Here is a 22,107-nt window from a genome sequence, read left to right as displayed (position 1 = left end):
TGTGGATTGAATGGATTTATGGGATTAAATCCCTCTCTTTTCAAAATTGAATAGGAAGTGATTTAATCCCCTGCAAACATCTTTTAATACATCTCTAACCGAACAAGCCCTCAATAGTTGTTCAGTTCCCTTGTAATGGTGACCTAGAACGATTCCTAGCCGGTTTGCTTGTGTAATTTATATAAGTTTTGATCAGCTAGATCAATTCCTGGATAGAATTCTAGAAAAAGGAACAAGGCCTCAATCAAACATGCCTTAAAGGAAATATTTTGTACCAATAACCCAACAATTAATAGCAAACGTTTACATGAATTAGATGGAACACACCAAAGTAGTTAGTCTCCAAACAGAAAAGCTCCCAAGCACACTCTTGATCATCACTGTCAGTACTTGACACTGCACCGGTCGCCGGAGGCAGCAACGGTGCCGCCGAAGCCACGGTGCCGGCCCTCCGTCTTGACCGGAATGCTGATCGAGCAGCGTATCCTCGGCTTCTGCCGCAGCTTGAACATCTTGAACACGTACCTCACGCGCACGTGCACGTCCAGCTCCAAGCTCACGGCGGTCTCCTTCGCCAGGTCCCCGGCGACGTCGCGGGCGACGGTGACGCCGCCTCCCGGCCCCCCGTAGTCGAACTCCATCTTCACGACCTCGCTGGTCTTCCTGCGCTGGAAGAACACGGACGGGGAGGTGTCGTTGGCGGCCGCGCCAAGGACGGCGTCGCGGAAGCGGAGCTCGGCGCTGATGGCGTCGTAGTAGATGTCGACGCGGACGCTGGGGTTGTGGAGCCGGAGGCTGACGGTGAGGTCGTAGGAGACCGCTGCCTCTGGTGAGGAGGCGTGGGAGACAGTGAGGTTGGAGAGGGTGGCGGAGTCGACGGTGGCGCGGATGTGGTGGGGCTGGAAGATGGCCCAGTAGATGAGCACGACGAGGCCAACGGTGAAGGGGAGCCCACATAATCCCCCGCAGCACCCTCGCGCGCTCCCGCCTCGGGGCATCGTGGACAGGGGAGTAGGACAGAAGCCGGCCGGAGGTGAGGAGCTCGCGCTGATTGATGCCCTTGGTGTCGGTGGTCGATGAAGGGAGGAGCGAGGAGCGCTAGCTAGTTCGTGCGTGTTCTCGATTTCGTTTCATTGGGCCCGCCTTATATATATGTGTACGTGTACGTATTGGTGATTTGGAACTTTGATGCCGGGGAACAAATGGTAAGATAATGATCAGGGGTTTCGGATATTCTACTGACAACTGATTAGAGGTCAGTTGGTTGAATTTCTTGTGAAACGTGTTCATCTGATTTCAACTAATGTTATATGTCTGAAGCCCTTTTTAGTAGTGTTTTAATGATTGGTGACGTTTCCCATCGACCGTGAGATGCTTGTGATGACTTTGGGGTGTTTGTTTAGATTACATAATAATACAACAAATTTTAAACTAACACTTACTCCAAATCTATGTTGCGGGCAAACAGCTAGCAAGGCTCCTACTTAAAACATAAATTGAATGCCACTCAGTTCTTTTCAGTAGCTCGGCTACATCAGCGGGCTTTGGCCTGTGAAACCCGATATAAAGAAACATCAAAATCGGTCGATCGTACTATACATCTAGTGGAGCGCGATAATTCGGATGACAAATCCGCACATATATGTACCGCTGAACTTGTTTGGCCAACAAAGGCCAAACCATCATCTTGTTCTTCTTTACAACCGGTTCAAAAGAATTGGCAATAAAAAGTTAAATTTACTTTTAAAATATTTGACAAACTATTGAAAAAGGCAACATTAAAGTAACTCATACTCTTCCCTCCTCTAGATGAGTTAAAGAGATGTGCTTGCTACAAGTGGAATAATTCTTTTTTCTATGCCATCAATGATTGTAACGTTTTTTGTCGACAGATATAATCGGCCATAAATGAAGGTCGGTTGATTTTCAGGAAATGCAAGTGGACACGCAACCATTTCCTATCAATATAATTGAGCTAGCAAGCAAAAGGTCTTGGTTCGACCGAAAGTGACTGTCGGCGTTTCGAGACCGGGGGGTCCCTGGACCGACGAGTAAACTGCCGCCGCGTGCCCCAGCCCAGATGGGTCGGCGCGAGACGGAGCGCGAAGGGGGGAGGCAGCTGGAGAGAGAGAGAGGTGGAAATCCCGCGGCCTTCGTGTTTGTCCCACGCCCAGGTCGGGTGCGCTTGCAGTAGGGGGTTACAAGCGTCCACGCGGGAGGGAGCGAGCGGCCTCACGCGAGCGCCTGTCCCGTCCTCTTCCCCGCGTGGCCAACCCTCTGTAAGAGGGCCCTGGTCCTTCCTTTTATAGGCGTAAGGAGAGGATCCAGGTGTACAATGGGGGTGTAGCAGAGTGCTAACTTGTCTAGCGGAGGAGAGCTAGCGCCCTAAGTACATGCCATCGTGGCAGCCGGAGAGGTTTTGGCACCCGGTTCGTGTGGTGTCGTGGCCGTCGGAGGAGCGCTGGAGCCTGGCGGAAGGACAGCTGTCGGAGCTGTCGAGTCCTTGCTGACGTCCTCTTGCTTCCTTAAGGGGGCTGAGAGCCGCCGTCGTCATAGAGCGTGCGGGGCGCCATCATTGCTTGTCTGGCGGAGCGAGCCAGATGGGACGCTGGTCTTGTTCCTCGTAGCCTGAGTCAGCTTGGGGTAGGGTAATGATGGCGCCTCTTGTTGACGTGGTCGGTCTGTGCCCTAGGTTGGGCGATGTGGAGGCTCCTCCAAGGTCGAGGTCGAGTCTGTCTTCCGAGGCCGAGGTCGAGTCCGAGCCCCCGGGTCGGGCGAGGCGGAGACCGTCGGATGAGGCCAGGGCTGAGTCCGAGCCCTGGGGTCGGGCGAAACAGAGTTCGTCGTCTTCCGGGGCTGAGCCCGAGTCCAAGCCCTGGGTCGGGCGGAGCGGAGTTCGCCGTCTTCCGGGGCTGAGCCCGAGTCCGAGCCCTGGGTCGGGCGGAGCGGAGTTCGCCATCTTCCGGGGCTGAGCCCGAGTCCGAGCCCTAGGTCGGGCGGAGTGGAGTTCGCCGTCTTCTGGGGCTGAGCCCGAGTCCGAGCCCTGGGTCGGGCGGAGCGGAGTTCGCCGTCTTCCGGGGCTGAGCCCGAGTCCGAGCCCTGGGTCGGGCGGAGCGGAGTTCGCCGTCTTCCGGGGCTGAGCCCGAGTCCGAGCCCTGGGTCGGGCGAAGCAGAGTTTCCTATGGTGCCTGAGGCCGGGCCTGGCTGCCTGTCAGCCTCACTCTGTCGAGTGGCACAGTAGTCGGAGCGGCGCAGGCGGCGCTGTCCTTCTGTCAGGTCGGTTAGTGGAGCGGTGAAGTGACTGCGGTCACTTCGGCTCTGTCGACTGGAGGACGTGTGTCAGGATAAAGGTGTCAGGCCACCTTTGCATTAAATGCCCCTGTGATTTGGTCGGTTGGCGTGGCGATTTGGCCAGGGTTGCTTCTTGGCGAAGATTGGGCCTCGGGCGAGCCGGAAGTATGTTCGTCGCTGGAGGGGGGCCTCGGGCGAGACATAGATTCTCTGGGGTCGGCTGCCCTTGCCCGAGGCTGGGCTCGGGCGAGGCGTGATCGAGTCCCTCGAATGGACCGATCCCTGACTTAGTCGCACCCATCAGGCCTTTGCAGCTTTGTGCTGATGGGGGTTACCAGCTGAGAATTAGGAGTCTTGAGGGTACCCCTAATTATGGTCCCCGACAGTGACCGATAAAGGCGAAGGCAAAACAATCATCATTGGTGATCCTCGCACGTCGAATATATCACAAAGAGGAATTGCTCGGAGAGCTCCGGACAGAAAGACTAACAAGTCCGGAGGCACCAAGTGGCATGCTCAATCGAGCAGCTGAGTAAAGCTCCCTGACTTGAGCATCACAGACTATTTGGCACCTGCGCGGACGGTCTGGTGCTCATGCGAATAGTCCGGCTGACTTAGCCGGACAGTCCGCCCATGACCAGAGGCGTCGGTCTCTACACAAAGCGAGGAAGGGGATGCAAGGGCAAAGCACATTTAACACACATGGTCGTCTGGTCAAAGTTGGCCTTACTTTTGATCAACTGCTCTCCATATACGCTAGCAAGAAGGCCGTTCTGCATGATCTGTCAACAAAGATACCCCGGTCACCCGCTAAAACAAAACGGCTGAATAAAACGACCCAAAAGGCAACACAACAAGCACCACCTATTCATCCAGTGATGCCAGGATACCTTCTATCCACCTACTCATCGTCGATATATTGTCCTGTTCAAATGTGGAACGGTACTACGATGCACCTCCATTCTATACCTTTGGATCCATTGATCAGATGATCAGGGCCGAGAAATATGCAATCCAAAACGGTCTTATGCATTAGAGCTCTATTGAATGATCACCCTATTGGTTTGAAAAGCCAGTGACTTGCATCAGACTTATTTTGTACTTCTAGAACAAAATGACTTGTGAGATCTATTGTTTCTCTAAGGGTGCTAGTAGTGCATATGCTTTTGGTTCGTCAACCTCCATCAAAAGGGAGGGGACATATGTTGAGCACCAAAAGGGCCTAGCGGACGGTACGTAGCCCTCCCCCTTTATATAGATGAAGGGCTACGACCGATTAAACCCTCCATAATTGATCCAATCAACTCTACTTCTCGTTTTTACCTTATGCATTAGGAGTATCCCTAGTTTAGCCTTTCTCTACCTCGAATTTTCACCTCTCTTTGGCTCTACATCAATTAGAGGTGTCTTGGGTGGCCTGCCGATGCCAAGACACCCTAGAATCTCTCCTCCCCGATGGGGTCCCTCCTGTGAGGCGAGATCTAGGTCTGTTGCAAAGAAGACGACCCTATGTGCCATCGTGAACCGTCCGAGCCCCAGGCACAGACTGTCCGAACGTACGCAGAGTCGCTCCTGCGCTAGGTCGCGGACCGTCCGGCCCTATGTCGCGGACCGTCCTCGCCTCCACAGAGAGCACCATCGTATGGTTCGTTCTAGTGTTTGGCGGCCAGATCGGCGCCAACACCCTTTTTAGTAGTGTTTTAATGATTGGTGATGTTTCCCATCGATAGTGAGACGCTTGTGATGACTTTGGGTGTGTTTGTTTGAGATTATAATCTGTCGACCAATAAATTTTGAACTAACACTTAGTTCACCAGATTATTTATTGGATTATGTAATCTGGACAGATTATAATCCCAACAAATACCCCCTTTGTGAATCTTAAGATGTATAGGCTCATTCTTTCGAAGGTGGTGTTCATATAAGTAGGATTTAGTGGTAGGAAACTCTCTTGTCTAATTAAACGAATTGGAGTGGGGATTAATAATATCTTCACTTGAATCTTAGATATATTAATTCCCCTCCATGCAAGGTATTTACATGGAAAATGTGAGAAACAAGAAAAAAACGAATAAACCCGAGAAGATTCACTCAGGCCGATATATATATATTGTTTCTTCTCTTTAGAAAATCATTAGAAATATTCATTGACCATGACCACACACCAACCCTTGGCGTGGCAAGTACTAGATGTCGTTAGGTAACTGTAGGAAACGGGTGACGCCTAAGAGGGGAGGTGAATTAGGACTTCTAAAACTTTTACTAAACTAGGCCACAATTAAATCCCTAGAGCAAAACCTATGCAAATAGTTAAACTAGAATGTGCAAATTAGGTTTTGTCTAAGTGTTGCTATCTCTACCGCAATGGCTAAGTTTCAATCTACACTAAATAAGTATGACTACAAGATTGAAACTTAAATGCTTAATATAAATGCGTAAACTTAAAGAGCAGAGTAGAGAAGCAAACTCTCGTAAATGACGCCAGTATTTTTACCGAGGTATCCGGAACCGCGTAAGGTCCCGACTAATCCTAGTTGGTGCCCCTACGCAAAGGGAAGCACACGCGAGGGCCAAGCACCTCAGTCGAGTAACTCTGTAGAGAGCTGTGGGCCTTCTCCACGCGCAAGTGGTGCTCCGCTTCCGACTCCTCTCGGACGCTCCCCGCCGTTTCCACTATCGAGCTTCCGGCCAAAACGCCGCGGGCCTCGTTCCCTCCAGTACACGGTGGCGGCCGTGACACAAACACGGTTGTCACGGTCTCGCAAGACAATCGCCCCACTCGGTACAATTACAATAGCTCACGCAAGAGCCGAGGGGTTGTGAGGTTTATCTAAACTCACTCAACAATCTAGGGTTCACCTAGAGCAAGCGCTAAAGCGGTCTAACTAAACTAAGCACTTCGCAAAGCACCTACGCTAATCACCGAGTGATTCTATTAAGCACTTGGGTGTAAAAGCACTTGGAAATGTCTACTATATGCCTTGGTATGTCTTTTGGGCTCCCACACTTCCAAATGGCCGGTTGGGTGAAGTATATATAGGCCCCAACTCAAATATGGTTGTTGGAAAGCAGTTCTGCAGCTTTCTGTGGCACACCGGATAGGTGCATCGGACTGTCCGGTGGTGCACCGTACATGCCACGTGTACTAGCCGTTAAAAGTAGCCGTTGGAGCTTCCGAAGATGGCGCACCGGACATGGCGCACCGGACGGTCCGGTGTGCACCGGATAGCCCATGTCCGCTTGCCGTATTTTGGCCATAACTTTTAGCTCCAAACTCCGATTTCGATGATCTTATACTTTTTGGAAAGCTTATGAAATTCTCTACATCCCAGAGTTGAATCCATATCAGTTTGAGTAAATTTGGCATACCGGACAGGCCAGTGTGCACCGGACATCCCATATGCTACTCTTGTTTTTTCAGCAATTCCGACTTCGTATTGTGGGCATAACTTTTAGCTCCGAACTCCGATTTTGATGATCTTGGACTTTTTGGAAAGCTTATAAAATTATCTACATCTCAGAGTTGAAGCCATCTCAGTTTGAGTAGATTTGATTTTGTGAAACACTTCCAATTCAGTCAGTCCTTCCTCTCAACTTTGTCAAGTTCACTTTTGTTTTGCATCTTTGTATCTCACTTCTACTTCTTGATGTGTTGGACTCTTAGCATGTGTTAAGTGTCTTCAATATGACTTTGTAATGTCTTATATGGGTATTATAATGTCTTCTTTTGAGGTGTTGCATCCTCAGAGCCTCAGTCCAATCCACTTCGCATCATGTGAACTACAACATACAAACACTTGGAAAATACATTAGTTCACATGTTGTGTTAATCATCAAACACCAAAATCTATTAAGCCAAATGGCCCGGGGTCCATTTTCCTTACAATCTCCCCCTTTTGGTGATTGATGACAACACAACCAAAGCAAGCAAATATTACAAACATTTGAATATAAATATACAATCTACTTGCTAGGATGCATGTTTGTCCCCCATAATGTGAGATTATGGACTTAAGCCTCCTCCTAACTCCATAATTCACTTACTTCCTATTTTAGACCAAAATGCAAAAACCACTTGAAAGATCAAAATTTTAATTTGGTGGTGTTTGGTGTTTGATGACATTTTCATTGCTTTGGTCCCTACAACTTCTCCCCCTTTGGCATCAACCACTGAAAAGGAAGATATTAAAAGCATATAGGAAGCAAATAAGACTTGCCCTCTCTAAAGAATTATCAATTAATATCAATAGAAGCACTAAAAGATTACTCCCCCTAAATGAGTGTTCTCCTTTAGAAAGAATTTTCTCCTCCTTTAAAGACGAAGAAAAACTCCCCCTGACAGAGATCTTCTACTTAGGAAAAAACATGTGAGAAATAGAGGTGCAAGACATAATTTGAATAGACTAACTTCCCTTATGCATAGGTAACAAAATATGAGTTAATAGTATATGCATTTATAGCAACATGGGAAGTATAATATATGAAATATAGTCTAATCAAATATTGGAGAAGACATGTAAATGATACTAAATGTAGTCTCAAGGATACCAATTGAAATTCAATTGTGGACCAATTGAAGACAATGGCAGGCTTGTGAGAGATAAGAATTCTTGTAGATTTGCAGGGGAAGCTTGTTGTCTTTCTCCAGGGACTTCATTTTCCTTACAATGAGACTACTACATGAAATAGACTTGAAAACAGGTATTAGTCTCAAAGACTTAGATTATAGAGTAATCTCCCCTTGAAAGTGTGCATACAAGTTTTGAATACTTGTAGGATACATGCACTTTGATTTGATATCAAGAGGGGCAGATTATCCATAATCCGAGCTTTGGCACATATAAGTTAAATGATACCAATTGTAGGATATAAGCTTTTGATGTATTAGTGTCATTTACTTAGGGATGTTAAATAAGCTATGTGTCGTGCTTAATTAAACATTTTAAACCATGTAGGTTTGCTCAAGAATATGAATTGAGAACGAGTTACCCTACCATGTGATTTACCTAGTATGCATGCATTGTTAATCTAAAGTAAGTACCAAATGAAATACTAGGCATGAAAGGTAAAACTAGATACAAGAAAATAGATACACATATCTAAAAATAAGGAATACAATAAATCTAGTTACCTTAGTCATGGGTGGGGAAATTTGGGTCCAAAATATTCACTAACCCACTTGGCAATAAACTTGATCCAACATGATGTATCCCATGTAATACATCCCAACTTTGCCAAGTCTCCAAATTCCCCGACGACCTTCGGTCCACTCACTTCCCTTTCGGGATCCAAACCTTCTTGGTGCTTTTCATAGTTGAAATTATTTCCTTTGACACCCAGATGCGTTTGGCCCCCTTTACTTTGTTGGCTTGCTTGTTGGCCTTGATTGCTATCACCTTTCCATTCTTTTTCTTCTTGATCAAATATGGTGTAGCAGCCTTTTTGTCCACCTTTTTGATGTAGGTGTTATAGATTTTGCTTGATGGCTTTTGCTTGAGCTTTTGCTTTTGCTTGTCCCCGGTCATCGCCTTGCATTGGAAAGACTTGTGGCCTTCCTTTTGGCATAGTCTACAAATCACAGTTTCTACCTCCAAAGGCTTGTTCACTCCCGCAGTGGTGTTATCCTATGGAGGTCGGATTTGTTTGGCTTTGCCTTTCTTGTCATACAAAGCCTTGCCAAGGCGAGCCACTTCTTGCCTTAATTGCTCATTTTCCTTTGCAACCTCATCTGAACATGTTTCTACAACAATATTCTCAACAAGAACTTGGTTGCAGGAGTTAGATTCATCAATTAAATCAAAGCAAGAAGTAGAAGCATCCTTTTTAATAATTTCAGGAATTTCAACTAAAGATGCTCCTGGGGTGCTACCAATGTTTTCTATCTTAGTAGTTAGCTCATTGTTGTGTATGCTAAGAATTTCCATTTTCTCTATCAAATTTTCAATAACTTCTTGAGAGCTAGCTAACTTAGCCTTAAGTTTTTCATTCTTTTTCATAAGGCCATCATCGGTAGCAGTGAATGGAGCACTAGACTCTAATAGCTCAATTTTAGTTGACAACTCACAATTTAAGTTTGCAAAAGTTTCAAATTTTTCTAGCAAACCTTTATAATCATTTTGGGAGCTAATCAACTTATTTTTCAAAGTTTTAAGTTGAGCTTTTTGCTTAGTGCAAACATCCTGGAAAAATTTAACGGCTTCCGCAAGTTCATCTACGGAGGGCTTTCCCTCACCATCATCATCACTACTACTATCATCACTAGAGGATGGAATGCTCATTTTACCTCTTGCCATAAGGCATTTGTGTGATGGCCGTGATGAGCGTGATGAGGATCGGTGGCTGCGTGTCCTTGGAGGTTCATCATCACTTGAAGAATCATCCCAAGTTCTGACACTTGTTAGCGCCTTGCCTTTGCTCCTCTCCTTTTTGGGTTCGGCCATAGTTGGACAGTTGTCCCTGAAGTGGCCCTTCTCCCCGCATGTGAAGCACCCTCTCTTTCTTTGCTTTTTCCTGTCAATGTTATAGAGAAGATCTTCGACCTGCAGGGGTACACTCATTAGATTAATCTTGCGGATCATCCCCATTACCTTTTCGACGCGTCGGATTGTTTCTTCGTCCTCGGAGGATGATGTGCATGGTTGATTATCTTCATCATCATCACTTTTTTCTTCTTCCTCTTCTTCACTTGAGGAACTTGGAGTGGGAGCCTTCTCTTTGCCCTTCCTTTCATCACATGCAAAAGCATATGGCTTTGAGGAAGTTGGCTCCTCTCCCTGACACATTTTTCGCGACATCTCGAAAGCCGCGATTTTCCCAATCACAATGGTCGGGGTCATGTTACTCAAGTCCTCCATATTGTGAAGGATAGTGATGATGCTCCCATATCTTCGTTGTGGTAGCAGAGAGATAATCTTCCTCACAATGTCTGCATCACCTAGCTTATTAATGCTTATAGAATTCAGCTCATTGATAATTAGATTCAAACGAGAATACATGTCTCTAACAAGCTCATCATCTTTCATAGCAAAAGAATTATACTCATTTAAGACTAAGCAATGTTTTTGCTCACGGACATTTGATGTGCCGTCATGGAGCTCATGCAATTTTAGCCAAATCTCATTAGCAGTTTTCAAGGTAAATACTTGATTAAAAATATCCATGCTAAGAGATTCATACAAGCAATTTTTGGCTCTAGCATTTAAATGAATTTCTTTTTCCTCACTCGTGGTGGGTTTCTCGGGATTCTTGGGGGGTTTCATCCCGTCACGAGTGACTCGCCAAACACCTAGATCAACGGCCTCTAGGTAACAAGTCATTCTAGCACTATAATATGGGAAGTTAGTGTCGTCGAAGTGTGGTGGCCTATGGGTATCCATCCCTTCCTCTAAAAAGCGTCGGCTCTTTTAGCGGTGAAGCTAAAGCGTTTCAAATGAGCCAAACCAGGCTCTGATACCACTTGTAGGAAACAGGTGACGCCTAAGAGGGGGGGTGAATTAGGACTTCTAAAACTTTTACTAAACTAGGCCACAATTAAATCCCTAGAGCAAAACCTATGCAAATAGTTAAACTAGAATGTGCAAATTAGGTTTTGTCTAAGTGTTGCTATCTCTAGCGCAATGGCTAAGTTTCAATCTACACTAAATAAGTATGACTACAAGATTGAAACTTAAATGCTTAATATAAATGCGGAAACTTAAAGAGTAGAGTACAGAAGCAAACTCTCGTGGATGACACCGTTAATTTTACCGAGGTATCCGGAACCGCGCAAGGTCCCGACTAATCCTCGTTGGTACCCCTACGCAAAGGGAAGCCCACGCGAGGGCCAAGCACCTCGGTCGAGTAACTCCGTAGAGAGTCGCGGGCCTTCTCCACGTGCAAGTGGTGCTCTGCTTTCGGCTCCTCTCGGACGCTCCCCGCCGTCTCCACTATCGAGCTTCCGGCCGAAACGCAGCGGGCCTCGTTCCCTCCGGTACACGGTGGCGGCCGTGACACAAACGCAGTTGTCACGGTATCGCAAGACAATCGCCCCACTCGGTACAATTACAATAGCTCACGCAAGAGCCGAGGGGTTGTGAGGTTTATCTAAACTCACTCAACAATCTAGGGTTCACCTAGAGCAAGCGCTAAAGCGGTCTAACTAACATAAGCACTTCGCAAAGCACCTACGCTAATCACCGAGTGATTCTATTAAGCACTTGGGTGTAAAAGCACTTGGAAATGTCTACTATATGTTTTGGTATGTCTCTTGGGCTCCCACACCTCCAAATGGTCGGTTGGATGAAGTATATATAGGCCCCAACTCAAATATAGTCGTTGGAAAGCAGTTCTGCAGCTTTCTGTGGCGCACCGGACAGGTGCACCGGATTGTCCGGTGGTGCACCAGACATGCCACGTGTACTTGCCGTTAAAAGTAGCCATTGGAGCTTCCGAAGATGGCGCACCGGACATGGCGCACCGGACGGTCCGGTGTGCACCGGACAACCCATGTCCGCTTGCCGTATTTTGGCCATAACTTTTAGCTCCGAACTCCGATTTCGATGATCTTGTACTTTTTGGAAAGCTTATGAAATTCTCTACATCCCAGAGTTGAATCCATATCAGTTTGAGTAAATTTGGCACACTGGACAGGCCAGTGTGCACCGGACATCCCATATGCTACTCTTGTTTTTTCAGCAATTCCGACTTCGTATTGTGGGCATAACTTTTAGCTCTGAACTCCGATTTTGATGATCTTGGACTTTTTGGAAAGCTTATAAAATTATCTACATCTCAGAGTTGATGCCATGTCATTTTGAGTAGATTTGATTTTGTGAAACACTTCCAATTCAGTCAGTCCTTCCTCTCAACTTTGTCAAGTTCACTTTTGTTTTGCATCTTTGTATCTCACTTCTACTTCTTGATGTGTTGGACTCTTAGCATGTATAAAGTCTCTTCAATATGACTTTGTAATGTCTTATATGGGTATTATAATGTCTTCTTTTGAGGTGTTGTATCCTCAGAGCCTATGTCCAATCCACTTCGCATCCTGTGAACTACAACACACAAACACTTGGAAAATACATTAGTTCACATGTTGTGTTAATCATCAAACACCAAAATCTATTAAGCCAAATGGCTCGGGGTCCATTTTCCTTACAGTAATGATTCACGAAATATAACTATAACGTAAATAGTAATGATAATGATTTACACTTAAGTATATATAATAATAAGTTTGAATAGATCACTATCAATTTCTAGTGTAGTATCTGGTTACGATTAGATTTAAACAACCGTAATTTAATATTATCAGTTACTCATCGTAATACAAATATATGAATCATATAAATATATGAATAGAATGGGAGCTAAACAGAAAATAGATGCATGCACTACCACCACCTAGACGACTCATCGCCCTTTTACCACTTTTGGGCAAGACGTGGGCCCGGCCTTGCGTCTTTCTTTATTCCTTGCGTCTCTTTTAGCTAAACCAATTAATTCCATACGTATGCAAGGTGTGTGGGCTGAGTTGGGGTTGCCTTTGTTTTCACGGGTGGCACCCGGCCCACCTCTCGGCAGCTCTCGCATAGTCGCATATATACTCGCATGGCTACTGCAGGTAGGGTTGAAAACGGATGGAACAAATCCTGTCTCGATCCATACTGTTTTCTACATTTGATCCGACCGTTTCCGTATTTACAGAAAAATATGGAAACAGGGCGGAAACGGGAGAGAGCTTATTCCGTCCGTTTTTACGGGATCCCGTTTTTTTCGAATTGAACCCGTATTTATTCCGTATTTGACAAATATGGAACGAGCCTAATAAGCATTAGTATATAAACTAAATCCTCATGTATTTAGGTGACAAATTATAGCACAGTTGACCATTGTAACCACCGACTCTTTTCAAATGACAAGTGATCTAAAGTCTTAAACAACATCGGATGTAGCTAAATATACACATTTAGCAACCAAACAACAATAGAATGTTGCCTCTCTATATCTATTTGTTTTATGTTATTATTCTGACAATCAATCACTAGTCAAACATCAATAACATTTTTATTTATATTAAATTATGAGTTTCCGTTAGTATTTCCGTTTTCGTTCGTTTTCGCAATTCCGTTTATCCCGCTCCCGTTTCCGTTTCCAACTATTCCGGACCCGATCCCGTTTCCGATGATAAAATGCGGATACGGAAACGGGAGAGGGGTTTTTTCGTCCGTTTTCATCCCTAACTGCAGGGGTATGTGTGCTGATACCCAGTGCTGTTCGCCGCTAGCTCTACCTGTCAGCCCTGTTGTGCCTCCCTGTCTACTCTCTCTACGCTATTATATTGTGCAGCCTAGCCCAGCGTCAAGTCACCAACCAGCCGTGCTGCCCCTCCTGTTGGAATTAGAGGCAATATTCGGTTCAGTTCAATCCAAATTAAGACATGAATTACGACATTAATTAATGATTGAATAAACAGGAGTATACATGATCCATTGCATTCGCAGTGTACATAAAGCATGGTCATGACAAAATAGAATGCAGGATATGAACAACTTCATGAGGGAGCTGAGAACCCAGTGGCGGGGCCAGTTTCAGAGGAACCAGAGGCGCCGTTACCAAGCATCGCTAGTCGAGCCTGTTCAATGTAGTCCATCACAAGTTGATGCAGTACTGATGTTCGCAATGCAGGTAGCCTCCGGGAAGTAGATGTGCACAGCATATTGTCTAATCATTTTTATCGACATGAATATTTTCTTTAAAGTTGATAAAAATGATATATCCAAGATATTTATGTTCCTTCAAAAGAGTCTAATAAAATAGTCTAAAAATAACACTATATAATTATTAAATAAATTTATCGAGTTATGAGTAGAAGTTTTTGAACGGCATACCCGTAAATAAAATCTTAGATACACCACTGCACAGCGAGCAGTCGTGTCGATGCTCTCCCTCAAAAACTTGTTCGTACTCTACTTGTCACATCATATGTGTGTCAAGATCAAGTTTCACACATATAATAACTCAGTGTACATAAATCAATATCACATTTTTATTATATAATGAAATTTTCTATATAAAATAAATAAAATAACTCATATGATGACGATCCTCCACAGGCACTGTTGACTGGAAGACAACGCCCTAAACCTCTCCGAACTCATCATAATAGTCCTCCTCTAGCGGTACTTGTTCTTGATCTGAGCAATCATTGTAGCAAGAATGAGTACACTTACTTTGGTACTCAACAAGTGTGTAGTAAAAGTGTAGTGTAAGGCTTAGCGACTACTAGGTATAACTAAATATCATTTCAATTAAATAAATGATCATAAATGAAATACCCACACTACAATGCATGTCTAGTTTATTTTAATTCCATAAATTACTCATGTGAGGGTAAGAGTCGCTCTTGACCGTGAGCGTAGCTGATATATCAGTTTTATACTCTATAGAGGTCGCACATCTTTATCCACAAGTTGCGTAAAAGTTCAAAGAACTTTACACCCAACCACGATGTGCTAATCAGGCACAATATCACACTTCCAAGGTGTGATTGCATAGGGACACTACAATTCCTTTATAGGGAAAATAGATATAGGTAACTTATTAAGTCTCGTCAATTTAACCTAAATGTACATGCATGAGTGAGAACATAACAATAAACATTATTTAGGTCAAAACAATGTGATCAAGGACACTCGTCTTATTTGGTAAACTCAAGTTGCTAAAATGCTTCCCGAGGTTGGGCTTCAGGTTCCTCGTAACCTCACTTTTCTATTCGTGTTAATACATACAAATAGACAAACAATAGATAAAAAAACAATACACCAATTGTGGGGGATAGATATCCCCGGGTCCACTAAAAGAGTAAAAGACCTCACGAAAGGCCCAAGGGCCCAATAAATCGTAAGGTCATTCTTTCGTGAGCCTGGGGAGGAACAATCAGCAAAGCAGATTGACATGAAGCCTGATTAGTGCAAGCCCGGACGGTCCACAACGTCGAGCGAGCGACCACAACAGAGATCCGACTTTCCCGCGCTGGAGCCCCCATGCAACGGAGCCATGCGAGGATAGGTCGGCAGAATCATAAGGAGATAGACTCGAACAATTCACTATCTTTTAGGCGCACGTTGTTATCATATCCACATGTATTGCCCCACGGTCGAGTATATAAGGCCTAGGGGGCACCCCTTCAGAACGATCGACCCTACTACTTAGCCACCCACTCCAACTCTCTGCATTCTCAATTCAGAGAGCTCTCTTGTAACCTCATTCACTCAGCATACTCGCTAGGACGTAGGGTGTTACGCATCTCTAGGCGGCCCGAACCTGTAAACCTCGTCCACTGTCCCTCGTGCAATTGGCACGAACCATTTTGCTACAGTCGTCGACACCGTCCTACTCCTAGAAACACCTTGAGGGGCAACCCCGGGTGTGTGGTCGGACCCAAAACACCGACAGCTGGCGCGCCAGGTAGGGGGTGTGTCGACGACCCAAGCTAGCTCAATGGCCGTCACCTTCCACAGCAAGATCACCCTCTGTCCCGGATCCGTATTCTGCTTCGGAACAATCTCATTCGTAGCAGATGAAGAAGGAACTCTACACCGCATTGCGGATCCGCCGAAAAAGAAGTCTCCTCCAACAAACTCCGAAAATGTCGGAGAGGCGCAACCTCTAGCTCTCCGGAAAAAGATTGTCTCCGGAAAGTCAGGGGCCGAGGGCCCGCTGACCCGGAGAACTCCACTGTCCACTTCCCCGACAAAAGAATGGACACAAATCGCGAGGAAGGAGGAGACCAAGGAGAAGCAAGTCGTTCTTTCCGTTCCTCCGCCCTCAAAGGAGAATGGAAAGAAAGTCGCCACGACAGCAGCGCCATTCTATCCCGACGTCCTCTTCATCGGGAGAGTGGAGTCGCCTACTGTCTCCGACGATGAGCCGACCGCACCCGGAGAAGAACCGCCTCAACGAGAATCCCGCCTACGGAGAAACCGGCGCAGGAACGTTCGACGACATCACGCGGCCGGAGAACGGGACCCGGAGCAACCTGTCTCGCGGGACGAGGTCTCGGAGATAGGAGAAACTCCGGAGGAACGTGTCTTCAGAGAGCGAAGGAACTCCCGCCGACGTGATCGCCGCCGGGCTCAGGAACAAGCCGAGCAAGATGCAAGGCAACGCCGGGAGAATCCATTCTTTGGGCGCAACCTGAACCCCGACTTCGCCCGAGCTATGAACACGCCGAGCGAAGTTGGAGGAGTGCTAGCTCGGATAGTTGATGGACTCCCTCGGACTCCCGACGCCGAGGGCTACCGACGACTGTTCACTCAGGCAGCCAACCATCTCCTACCGCTGGCTCACCCGCTGAACGATCTACGACACGCCATCAACAGTCGCCGAGACGCGCGAAGCTCCATCAATGCTTCGCGTGAACGACGGCATGAGAACGAGATCCGCCGCCGGGAGGAGTACGACAGGGATCATGGCATCCCAGCTCGGAGTCAGGCCACCAGAACTGAGTCGGCAACGGCCTCGACTGGTGGTACTACCCGGGGTCAGTCGAGGAACCACAACGACTACTCCCCTCCCCGGGACAGACATCATCCCCGACGACAGGAGGACACCTGCGGAGTGTCTGCTCTCACTCCGCGCCTTAGGGCCATCCAATGGCCTCCCAACTTCAAGGTATCCAATGTTGACAAATATGAACCTAAGCAGGATCCAGGGGGTTGGCTAGCCGTCTACACCACCGCTGCTCGAGCTGCCGGGGCATCCGAAGACGTGATGACCGCGTACTTACCCATTGTCCTTGGGCAAGACGCGCTGCAATGGCTGCGACATCTACCCCGACACTGCATCGACGACTGGGGCGACTTCAGTCGGCGCTTCACCGCCAATTTCCAGTCCCTCTCCGACAAACCGGCACAACAGTGGGACCTCAAATCCATCAAGCGCCGGGGAGACGAAACTCTCCGGTCATACCTCAAAAGGTTCCAGACCATGAGAAATCGTATCCCCGAGGTCACGGAGGCAGCCGTGATCGAGGACTTCTATAGAGGATCCAATGACTCGGCCTTCGTCCGAGCCATATTACAGAAGGCACCGACTACCTCTGAGGAGCTGTTCCGGGAAGCCGACCTCTACATCACCGCCGACGAGCGAGCCCAGGACCTCATCGGAGGAGCAAAGCCTATACCGGCAGCACCACGACGCGACGCGAACCAGCAACCCGACAAACGCTGGGAGAAGAGGCCTCGCGAAGAAGTACACGCCGCCGGACCACCTGCCTCTCGCGCCCAAGGAGGACCTCGCGGAAGCGAGCGCACGCTGGATGACATCCTCGACACCCAGTGCCCGTACCACAAGGACATGCGCCACACTCTTCGTAACTGCCGGGACTTCAAGCACTCTGTCGGGCACGGCCGACCCTTCCAACCTCTACCTCCTCCTCCGCCGAGGGGAGGACCAAATGAACCACGACAACCCCATCAGCAGGAGGAGGGAGGAGGAGGAGCTTTCCCGCGCGTTGACAGGGAGGTCAACGTCATCTTCGGCGGACATGGGTCGCAGGAGAACAAAAGACAACAAAAGCTCAACGACCGCCAGATACTGGTGGCGACCACCGGTCCACCCGCCCCATATCGATGGTCGGAGCACCCGATCACTTTCACTCGGGAGGATCAATGGCTCAACTTCGACCATCCAGGCAAATACCCGCTCCTCGTCGATCCGGTGATCCGAGAGAGCCGGGTGAAGAAGGTGCTAGTGGACGGGGGGAGCAGCATCAACGTCACCTTCCCCCGGACGCTCCAAGGCTTAGGAGTTCACCTCAAAGAGCTCCACGAGTCAGACACTCCTTTCTTCGGCATCGTGCCGACGGAAGGAGAATACCCGCTGGGCCACATCTACATGCCTGTCACCTTCGGAACTCCGGAGAACTACAGAACCGAGTTCCTGAGGTTTGAAGTGGCGAACTTCGACTGCGGGTACAACGCCATCATCGGGAGGCCGGGATTGGCCAAATTCATGGCCATCCCACATTACACGTACATGATACTGAAAATGCCAGGACCGCAAGGAATCATAACTGTGTGCGCCGACTTCCAAGGCGCCGCAGAGTGTTTCCGAGTGGCCATCCAAGCAGCCCTCACCACCAAGCCGTCGACGGTTTCTTCAACACAGGCAAACTCTAAGCCTGAGGAGGACCTTGCAGTACCGGCAAATGAAGCTCAGGCCGCGACCTCTATGCGGCCGACTGAAGAAACCAAGAGGATCAACCTGGGGTTCGCTGATGAACGCAAGACTGCCATCATCAGCTCCAGCTTGGACGACAAATAGGAAAGCGCGCTCGTCCAGTTTCTGCAAGATAACCGAGACGTATTCGCATGGCAACCTGCGGATATGCCGGGAGTCCCAAGAGAACTGGCCGAGCACAAACTGAAGGTCTATCCCCAGGCAAGGCCGATTCGGCAAAAGCTACGTCGTTTCACGCCCGACAAGAGAGAGGCCATTCGAGCCGAGTTAGCTCGCTTGGTCGCGGCTGGATTTATTAGAGAGGTGTTACACCCTGAGTGGTTAGCCAACCCTGTTCTTGTACTCAAAAAGAATAAAGTGGATTGGCGCATGTGCGTCGACTATACTGATCTCAACAAACACTGTCCGAAGGATCCCTTCGGGCTCCCGAGGATAGATCAGGTGGTGGACTCCACCGCTGGATGTTCTGTGCTGTCTTTCCTGGATTGCTATTCCGGATACCATCAGATTAGCTTGGCGAAGGAAGACGAGGAAAAAACAGCGTTCATCACTCCGTTCGGTGCTTTCTGTTACACCTCCATGTCGTTCGGCCTCAAAAACGCTGGAGCGACTTATCAGAGAGCCATCCAAACATGCTTAGCCGACCACTGGGGCAAGCGTGTGGAGGCCTATGTAGATGATGTAGTAATCAAAACGGAGAATTCAGAAAACTTCATCGAAGACTTACAGCTGGTTTTCAACAGTCTGAGACGATATAGATGGAAGCTTAATCCCGAAAAATGCGTTTTCGGGGTACCAGCAGGAAAGTTACTCGGGTTTATTGTCAGCCACCGGGGAATTGAGGCTAATCCGGATAAGATTGAAGCTATCATGAAGATGGAAGCACCTCGATCACAAAAGAAGGTTCAGCGACTTACTGGATGTATGGCAGCTCTGAGCAGATTTATATCCAGGCTGGGGGAAAAAGGTTTGCCATTTTACAAGCTACTCAAGAAGGTGGATAAGTTTCAGTGGACTTCAGAAGCACAGGAGGCTCTAGATGCACTGAAGAAATTCTTGACAACACCACCAGTACTGAAGCCACCCCGATGAGCTACGTCAACTCAACCAGCTGAAGATCTGCTACTGTATATCTCTTGCACGACTCACGTGGTAAGCACCGCGTTGGTAGTCGAGCGAGCAGAAGAAGGACATGCCTACCCAGTGCAACATCCTGTTTACTTCATCAGTGAGGTTCTAGGCCCCTCAAAGAAAAAGTATCCTCAAGTTCAGAAGCTATTATATGCAGTACTTCTAACTGCCCGCAAGCTACGTCACTACTTTGATGACCACAAAGTCATAGTAGTCACTGGTTTTCCAATAGGGGATATTCTTCACAACAAGGAAGCCATTGGCCGGATAGCCAAATGGGCTTGTGAGCTGGGATCTCATGACATCGAGTTCCGACCTCGCACTGCCATCAAAACTCAAGCACTGGTTGATTTCGTATCAGAGTGGACTGAACAGCAAGTACCAGATAACCCAGAGACCGCAGAGGTATGGCGAATGTATTTTGATGGCTCGCTGAGGCTGCAGGGAGCAGGAGCAGGGATTCTCTTCACCGCACCTGGAGGCGAGCACCTCAAATATGCCCTCCAGTTGCTGTTTCCGGCCTCCAACAATGCAGCCGAGTATGAAGCTCTGATCCATGGATTGAACATCGCCATATCATTGGGCATCAAGAGATTGATGGTATACGGAGACTCTCTGGTAGTCATTAGCCAGATAAACAAAGAGTGGGATTGTTCAAGCAATTCAATGGGAAAATACTGTACTACCGTCCGAAAGCTAGAATATAAATTTGAGGGTCTAGAATTTCATCATGTAGAAAGAGATCGGAACATAGCAGCCGATGTACTGTCCAAGCTAGGATCCAGTCGAATTCAGGTCCCACCCGGAGTCTTTGTGCAAGAAATACTACAGCCGAGCATCTCAATGGATCAAACAGAAGAGTGCAACATTATAGATCAACCCAAGTCAGACTCTGATGACTGGAGAAGGCCAATCATCAAGTATATAAAGAATGAAGAAGAACCAAATGACAAGAACTCAGCCGAGCGCATTGCCCGACAGTCGGCTCACTACACACTCATTGGGGAGACATTGTACAGAAGAGGTGCATCGGGCGTCCTCATGAAGTGCATTCTCTCATCTGCTGGGAAGCGACTTCTGGAGGAGGTCCACGCTGGGCAATGTGGAGTACATGCAGCCTCCAGAACACTAGTCGGGAAGGTCTTCAGGTCAGGATTCTATTGGCCAACAGCAAAGAATGATGCAGCCGAGTTAGTTCAGAGGTGCGAAGCTTGCCAATACTTGTCAAAGCAACAATATCTGCCAGCACAGCAACTGCAGACCATACCAGTAACTTGGCCTTTCGCATGTTGGGGACTGGATATGATTGGACCTTTCAAGAAAGCTCAAGGAGGATACACTCATGTATTGGTAGCAATCGACAAATTCACTAAATGGATAGAGTTCAAGCCCATTGCTTCTTTAACCTCTGCTAAGGCCGTGGAATTCATACAAGACATAATATTCAGATTCGGGATACCAAACAGCATCATAACTGACTTAGGATCCAACTTCACAAGTTCAGAGTTCTTCGACTTCTGCGAGCAAAAGAGCATTCAGATCAAGTATGCATCTGTAGCACATCCAAGAGCCAACGGGCAGGTTGAGCGAGCCAACGGGATGATACTGGAGGCACTCAGGAAAAAGGTCTTTGACAAGAATGAAAAATTCGCAGGAAAGTGGATAAGGGAATTGCCCTATGTCGTTTGGAGCCTAAGAACCCAACCCAGCCGAGCTTTGCATGGAAACACTCCTTTCTTCATGGTCTATGGGTCAGAGGCAGTGCTACCCGCCAATCTCAAATTCGGGGCGCCAAGGTTGATCTTCGAAAACATAGTAGAAGTCGAGGCCACCAGGCTGGAGGACATTGATATACTTGAAGAAGAACGGTTGAATGCGGTAATCCAATCAGCACGGTACCAGCAGGCTCTAAGGCGCTATCACGACAAGGCTGTGCGACAGCGATCCTTCTCAGTAGGAGATCTCGTCCTCCGCCTAATTCTAACGGGGGAGGGACGGCACAAGTTATCGCCCTTATGGGAAGGACCCTTCATAGTAGCAGAAGTCACTCGGCCCGGATCATATCGCCTTACTCAGATGGATGGCACAGAAGTCGGGAACTCCTGGAACATAGAACACCTCAGGAAGTTTTATCCCTAGCTGTTGGGGACCTTCGGCATCCGAAGGTCCTCAAAAACAGGATTTAACAGTATTTCTGGAGTATAATGTGTGAACAGGTATCTTCGGATTCAAGTCAGCATCACAGTAGACCAGAGTAATACGAAGGTTGATACAGAGCCGAAGGTGTGAGCAGGAAAGCTTCGGCGCGGTAGCAAAAAGTGAAACCGACTTATAGATGAAAAGGCTATTCAAACCTCGACAGATTACTATAGAATTATTATCAAGTGTAAAGGGCATGAATGTAATTTTGTATGGGTTGTGTCCCGTGCCTATAAATAAGAGAACAGTACCTCCGTACTGTTC

The 22,107-nt window shown here is 47.4% G+C and overlaps 1 protein-coding gene across 1 annotated transcript; it reads right to left on the bottom strand.

Annotated features, from left to right (window-relative positions):
- Nucleotides 1-230: 230 nt before the first annotated feature.
- Nucleotides 231-1,103, bottom strand: LOC103650674 (Protein YLS9). The gene has a single exon (XM_008676235.3). The coding sequence runs from the start codon at nt 996-998 to the stop codon at nt 384-386; it is 615 nt and encodes a 204-aa protein (XP_008674457.1). The 5' UTR covers nt 999-1,103; the 3' UTR covers nt 231-383.
- Between the last annotated feature and the right edge of the window lie 21,004 nt (nt 1,104-22,107).

This window comes from Zea mays, chromosome 3 (assembly GCF_902167145.1).
Source record: "Zea mays cultivar B73 chromosome 3, Zm-B73-REFERENCE-NAM-5.0, whole genome shotgun sequence".
NCBI classification, from domain to species: domain Eukaryota; kingdom Viridiplantae; phylum Streptophyta; class Magnoliopsida; order Poales; family Poaceae; genus Zea; species Zea mays.
This window is presented reverse-complemented; position numbering and strand designations above follow the sequence as displayed.